This window comes from Colobus angolensis, unplaced genomic scaffold (genome assembly GCF_000951035.1).
Source record: "Colobus angolensis palliatus isolate OR3802 unplaced genomic scaffold, Cang.pa_1.0 Scaffold258, whole genome shotgun sequence".
NCBI classification, from domain to species: Eukaryota; Metazoa; Chordata; class Mammalia; order Primates; family Cercopithecidae; genus Colobus; species Colobus angolensis.
The window spans coordinates 4,531,176-4,538,809 of record NW_012115799.1 but is presented as its reverse complement, the minus strand read 5'-3'; the positions used below and the strand labels follow the sequence as shown (position 1 = coordinate 4,538,809).

The 7,634-nt window shown below is 41.0% G+C and overlaps 1 protein-coding gene across 1 annotated transcript in view; it reads left to right on the top strand.

Moving 5' to 3' along the window:
* FAM179B (family with sequence similarity 179, member B) overlaps nucleotides 1-7,634 on the top strand; it is a 116,177-nt gene that overhangs the window by 59,393 nt on the left and 49,150 nt on the right. The window contains exons 8-9 of the mRNA XM_011947077.1: nucleotides 4,930-4,994; nucleotides 7,282-7,315. Of these exons, the coding sequence (XP_011802467.1) occupies nucleotides 4,930-4,994; nucleotides 7,282-7,315 (99 nt within the window). The remainder of the gene's footprint in view (nucleotides 1-4,929; nucleotides 4,995-7,281; nucleotides 7,316-7,634) is intronic.

The window sequence follows — 7,634 nt, the reverse complement described above, 5'->3', positions numbered from 1 at the left end:
AAGTCCCTTACAATAAAAAAAGTGGTTTTGAAGGGTATAAATATTTAAATAAATATTAGGTTGGTGCAAAAGTAATGGTGGCATCTGCCATTTTTAATTGCATACTCCTTTTACACCAACCTAATAATTAGAAGGTGCACCTGTAATCTAAAATATATAAGTAAATAAGAAGCTGTTATTTTTATGTGCTTAGCAGCTGTGGTCACTATAAGATCAACTTCTGTACTATGTTATTTCTGATCTTTTTTTCTTTTTTGAGACAGTCTTGTCTGTTGCTCAGGCTAGAGTACAGTGGCGCAGTCTTAGCTTACTGCAGCCTCCACCTCATGGGTTCAAGTGATTCTCATGCCTCAGCCACCATGTAACTGGGATTACAGGTGCATGCCACCATGCCTGGCTAATTTCTTGTTTTAGTAGAGACAGGGTTTCACCATGTTGGCCAGACTGATCTCAAACTCCTGGCCTCAAGTGATCTACCTGCCTTGGCATCCCAAAGTGCTGGGACTACAGGTGTGAGGCACCACACCTAGCCTGCCATTTCTGATTATCTTAAATTATGTATGAGCAGGCAGTCAGGCATTTTAGGACAGGAATATTTTTTGTGGACGTAACTCAAATTGAGTAAGATGGAGCTTGATTAAAAACTTTTTTGGTAAATTTCTTAAAATTTAGTCTGTGATATAATTTAGTACTATTCTGTTTGGTAGCAATAAGTTGTTCATTGTTTTACAAAAGAGAATAAGATTTTTCCATATTTATTTACATGTTTTATTTCCCATGTAAAGAAAATCAAAAACAACAAAAAAAGCTTTTCTTCTTAAAAGTAACTCATACCTTCATATAATTTTTCATTTCTTTTTTTTTAATTGCTTTGAAATAACTGTTGAATATGTTCATTCACTGCTAGTGGCTTCCTTTTTTAGACGGCAGAATCATAAACATATTTATATCTTTTAGCCAGCAGTTAATTCTACTCCATAAAATTACATCACACTCACACATCCAACTCTGAACCATTTACTAAATCTGTCTTGGCAACAAGAACAAACACGTTGAAAACCAAATTTAACTTTCTTCCCAGACTCATTTCTCTTCCTTTGTTGTCCATTTTTGTTAGTAGCATTACCATTTTCCCAGTTATGGAGGCTTAAAGCATTACAGTCATTTTTGTCTATTTCTCTTTACCTTCCAAGTTTAGGAGGTGGCTTACCCTATCATTTACTCTCAGTCTAACTTAATGTATCTGCTGCCACAGTTGTAATTTGGGCCCTCTTTACCACTTCCCTGGGTAATTACAAATCTTTCTGGTAAGGCTTCCCTCTTATTTTCATTCCTCTTAAATCCAGGCTGCATAATCTTCCAGAATTGTCTTTCTAAAATACAGTCATTATCTCTTCCTTACTCAAAACCTTGATTAACACATAAAACTAACTCCTGGAAAAAACAAAAACCTTGAGTGCTTCTGTTTTCTTTCTTTCTTTCTTTCTTTCTTTTTTTTCTTATTTTTATTTTTTGCAGTTGCAAGATTTAATAGAGTGAAAACAGAACTCCCATACAAAGGGAGGGGACCCAAGGAGGGTAGCCGTTACCAGCTCGAATGCCTGGGTTTATGTCCTGATCAATGCCCCTCCCACTGTGCTCTCAGGTGATAGATGTTGGCTATTTCTTTACCTCCTGTTTTTGCCTCATTAGCATTTTAGTGAGCTCTCTTTACTACCTGATTGGTTGGGTGTGAGCTAAATTGCAAGCCCTGTGATTAAGATGGATGCAGTCACCTTTTGAGCTAGGCTTAGGGATTCTTAGTCTGCCTAGGAAATCCAGCTGGTCCTTTCTCTCAGTACCCCCTCTCAACAGGAAAACCCAAGTGCTGTTGGGGAGGTTGGCTGATGACCACTCTAACGGCTTCCTGCTGAATTGGGGCATAGTAGGGGTTTTGCAGTTGAGATTTCCTTGGGAGGGGTGCCTTCGATGTCACCAACATGGGAGCGTGGGCTAGCAGTCCAGTCCAGGGGTTCACGGTATATCTTAGTCATGGACTGCATCTGGGGCTCCATTTGAAGAACCATTTGTAGCTTTACAGCTTCGATTCTGGAAGAGACAAACTTAACGAGGAGGTTAAAGATACAGGGTCCAAAGAGGAGTAATAATATTATAGCTGCTAGAGGTCTTAAGAAGGGGAGAATCCAGGGCATCCATTGGCTGAGGAGGCCCCAGGGTCCGGTGTTTTGAAGCTCCTCTACTCTACGTTGTATTTGATCTCAAATTTCTTTAACTTTCTCAATGATGATTCTGGATTGATTAACATAATAACAGCATTCTTCCCCTAAAAATAAACAGGTTCCCCCTCTTTCGGCGGTTAGCAAGTCTAAAAGCTCTTCGATTTTGAAGGACTACTGCTGCTAGGGAGTTAAGCTGATCTTGCAAGGTGACCAGGGAGTCGGCAACCTGTTCCTTGTCACCATTTAGTTCTTGAGATAGTTTGTAATAGAACTGAGTAGAGGTTGTGGTACTGCCAATGCCAGTACCTAGTCCGCCTAGCACTCCTGTTCCAATAACAAAAGGAAGAATGGGTACTCTTGTTGCGGGGCTTAGGTACAACATAATTGTATACATCTTGTTCAGTGTAGATGGCCATAGGTGCACTAAGCATGAGAGGAAGCACATAGATTCCGAAGAGTCATTCAAACAACGATAGGCTGAGGTACCACAGACAAAAAATACTTCTGAGGGTAGACAGACTATTCGTGTGGGAGGAGTTACCCACCTGATGCATTGGGAGTTGGTTGTGTCTACAGTATTGCTAAATTTTACACAGGAGAGGTTTGAGGTATGGGTTATTTCCAGATTGGAAACAAGGTCCTACTAAAACGGAAGTGGTGTTTATTTCTGTGCTGAAGTTACTCCATTGTTCAGGTACAGGGATTGAAATGTATGACCTGAAGTGCAGGGGGAGGCACATTCAACAGTTAGTAGGGTTTTCGGCCGAGGCCTCATGGAGCCCAGTGAGGATGGTATTAAATAGGCTTACCAGGCGAGTATGAGTATTGAGGGTTTCATGTAGTTTTGAGAGATCTAGTCCTTTGTAGGGGGTACGGATGCTATGTACCCTGGTCAGTTGGGAGATTACTTCCTTTACATGTTTTTCTCTTGCCTGATCTTGAACTCCACCTCCATCAGACATACCGGTATGGGTGAAGTAAGTCCAACAGACAGTGGCTCTGAGTCCTCCAGGACAACTAGGATTAATTGTTTTCCCTGTCCAATAATGAGTATTTGCGTGCATGCAAAGAGTGGCAGAGTTACAGCAGTTGCGGGGCATATAGGTGTGGGCGGTGAAGGTGGGGTTTCTCTTAGGTAAACTCCTATACGATGGGGCATCAATATTTCTGGAAAGCTGCATTCTCCATAGAAACTCTTGGTAAGGGGAGCTACTGGTCATACAGTGGCATGGAGAGGGTGCAGTGAGAGTGAAAGGGGGTAAGATAAAGAGAAAAATATAAGGGAGGGCCATGGGGATTTACGATTTTCGTTAGTTCCCTCACAGTTGTTGCTTGAAGACCAGGCGCAGGTTCTCTAGAGGTTCACAGGAATAACTAGCGTTGTCTGCTGGATTTTTGGGTTCTTTTGGCAGTATCCAGGGTTTGACTTGAGTGTGATGTATCCAAGACTCCAATTTAGCCACTTTAACCACGATTTGGGTAGATGAAATGCCTGGGTATGGTCCTTCCCAGGATGTGTCTAGGGATGGGGAATTAGAGGGAAGGGACTTGACTAATACCGTGCCACCAGGGTGGAATAATTCCTTTCCTTCTTCTCGGGGACAGGCTCCTTGTAATGTTTTAAGAACTTGTTGATATTTGGCGAAGGCGGTGATGTCTGCAGCTAAGTTGACCGTCTCTCAGTCAAGCACAAGTTCATTGGTTAGGAAAGGCCGTCCATACAGCATTTCGTATGGGCTAAGTCCTGCTTTTTGGGGACAGTTTCAGATTCTTAGTAAGGCTATAGGCAACAGAGCAGGCCACGTGAGGTGGGTTTCCTGGGTTAGCTTTTTTAGATGTCGTTTGAGTGTTTGGTTCATTTTCTCGACCTTCCCTGAGGATTGTGGCCTCCAGGCGCAGTGTAAGTGATATTGTATACCTAACACCTAGGATACTCCCTGGGTTACTGTAACCTTGAAAGCGGGGCCATTGTTACTCTGTAAGCCTCGGGGAGGTTGGAATCTGGGAATTATTTCATGAACTAGTGCCGTTATTACCTCTTGGGTCTTTTCTGTCCTACAGCGGAAGGCCTCTGCCCAACCAGTGAAAGTATCTACCCAGACTGGTAGATACTAAAATCTCTGAGATTTGGGCATGTGGGTAAAATCTAGTTGCCAGTCTTCTGCGTAATGGCCTATTCTTTGTTTTCCTGAAGGAGCTTGGTGATAAAGCAGGGGATTATTTCTTTTACACACTTCACAGGCCATGACTATCTGCTTGATAGTTTTGAAAAGGCCTGGTCCAATAAATAATGATTTGGCCATCTGATGGGTGCTATCAATGCTATCAATGCCTAAGTGAAAGGTTTGGTGAAGGGTTTTAAGTAATTTCCATTGGTTAGCTGCAGGCAAAACTACTTTTCCTTCTTCGGTGACTAGCCATCTTGAGGGGAGAAAACTATGTCCTCCTGAGGTTCCCCATTCTATTTCTTCTTCTGAGTACTGGGGCTTGGTTTCCCAGAGGGGATTACCCCATACCAGGGGTCTTTCTGTAAGCATTTCTAATGGAGGGTCCTGTCTTGCGGCTCTTTGTGCTTCAATATCCACTTGGCGGTTCCCTTCTATTTCCTTTTCCTTTCCTTTCTGATGATCCCGGCAGTGTAAGACTGCCACCTCTTTAGGTTTCTGTACCGCCGATAGTAATCTCCTAATGGCTTCCTGATGTTTGATAGGTGTTCCCTCGGAAGTTAGGAATTCCCTTTCTCTCCATATTGCTGCATGGGCATGGAGGACTAGGTAAGCATACTTAGAGTCTGTATATATGTTTACCCTTTTTCCTTCTCCTAATTCTAGTGCCCGAGTGAGGGCTATTAGTTCTGCCAGCTGAGCACTAGTTCCTGGAGTGAGGGGATTACTTTCAAGTATTCCATTATCACTGACCACTGCATACCCCGCTTTTGGAAGTCCTTTTTCTACAAAGGAACTTCCATCAGTATACAAGTTGAGGTCGGGATCAGTCAAGGGAACCTCTGGAAGCTCCCTTCAAGTGGCATAGGTTTGAGCAATTACTTGTTGACAGTTGTGTTCTAACTTTTCTTCATTGTCTGGAAGAAATGTGGCTGGGTTAAGAGTTGCACAAGTGTGCAGTTGCAGCACTGACCCTTCAAGTAATAGAGCCTGATATTGATATTGATACCTGATACTGTTGTCTGACAACTATAAGTCTCCTTTAGCAGTGAGAATGCCGTTCACATCATGAGATGTCCACACAGATCTCTTCCCTGTATTATTATTATTTTAACTGCTTCAGATACTAAGACTGCTAATGCTGCCACTACCCATAAACAATGAGGCCAACCGTTTGCCACTACATCAATTTCCTTACTTAGGTGTGCCACAGGTTGCAAGCTTGTCTCTTGGACCTGTGTAAGGACCCCTAGAGCTATTCGTTTTTTTCTGTGACATAAAGAAAAATCTTGCCCTGTTGGCAAGCTTAACACAAGTGGTTTTCTGTTTTCTGCAGAACAAAGTTCTTACTCCGTGGCATAACATTTTTTTTTTTTTTTTTAAAGACGGAGTCTCACTCTTGTCGCCCAGGCTGGAGTGCAATGGCACAATCTCAGCTGACTGCAACCTCTGCCTTTCAGATTTAAGTAATTCTCCTGCCTCAGCCTCCTGAGTAGCTGGGGTTACAGGCATGCACCACCACACCCAGCAAATTTTTGTATTTTTAGTAGAGAAGGGGTTTCACCATATTGGCCAGACTGGTCTCGAACTCCTGACCTCAGGTGATCTGCCCACCTCAGCCCTGCAAAGTACTGGGATTACAGGCACGAGCCACCACGTCTGGCTCCGTAGCATAACTTTTAAGACCCTTAATAATCTTGCATCAGCTTCATTTCATTTTATATTACCTTTTACTATTTTTCTCTTCATACCCTATGCTCTCGCACTTTTAATATTAGTTTTCTTAATTTGTATGTGAAGGACCTAGGTGCCCTTTCCTAATTGTAATGGTCCATATCATGTCTGCTGTCTCAATTAATGACTTGAGACAGTGGAGGGTGCTTGAAGTATTAGCAAACTAGAATCCATGATTTACTATTTACTCTCTCTGTATTTGAATTAGATGGAAGTATTATAACAAAGAAAAAATATGTAATGATATTTGTGTGTGAAGAACCTTTAGACATATTTTTCTATATATTTTAGAATTGAGACGTAATGAACAATATTTCTTTCAACATTTCTTTAAGAAAAAAATAGTGTAAAAAATAAAAATATATTAAAAATGATTAATGACAGCTTCTTTTATAAATGAAAAACTCCTTGGAGATAACATGTCCTTTATAATTTTTTCTGATGAGACTTGTCTAACTATTTGTCTCTTGATAGTTTATGTATAGATTTTATGTTTGTGTGAACTGTTGAGCAAATTATTCCATTTACTGAGATTTTTTTCTCTTTGTCACAGAACACATTTTTGGGCTAACCGTGTTTCTGTTAGTTGATGTGTGCTGTATAAGTGTGTACTAATTTTGATTATTCCATACTAAAGAAGAAATACATGAAAAATGGTCATTTACGTGGATTTCTTTCTTTAATCTTTGCCATTTTCACATAAAGCCAGGTTGCTATTACCATTAGCAGTTAACAAAACAATCTATCTGCTGCTTAATTTTTAAAAATCAATTATTGCATTGAATTTACCACTGTTTAACTGCTTTTCTTTAGTAAAACCTAAAGTAATATATATTTCTCTTTTCTTTTTTTGCCTTGATACATTCATCTAACATGTATTTATGGAATACCTGGTATGTGCCAAACACTATACTAGACTCCAGGAAAGAAAAATCATCAAAACTAGACATAGATCCTATTCCCTAGTAAGAGTGTAAATAAAGAATCAGAAACTAAGATAAAAGTTAACCTAGAAAAGTACAGGTTGCTATGACATTGACCTGATCTATTTTCTGATGTCAGTGGATTTCCTTTTTGATTACCCTTTTGTTGCCTGATTATCATGCTGTGATAATTCACTCGTATGCCTCTCACACCTCACCCTGATGTGTAAACTCCTTAAGGAAAGGAAGGGGCTGGGCATGGTAGTTCACGCGTGTAATACCAGCACTTTGGGAGGCTGAGGTGGGCGGATCATGAGGTCAGGAGTTCGAGACCAGCCTGACCAACATGGTGAAACCCTGTCTCTATTAACAATACAAAAATTAGCTGAGCGTAGTCGTGCGCACCTGTAATCCCAGCTACTCAGTAGATTGAGGCAGGAGAATCACTTCAACCCAGGAGGCGGAGGTAGTGGTGAGCCAAGATCGCACCAATGCACTCCAGCCTGGGCGACAGAGGAAGACAGAGCAAGACTCCATCTCAAAAAAAAAAAAAAAAAGAAAAAAAAAAAAAAGTCCCTTACAATAAAAAAAGT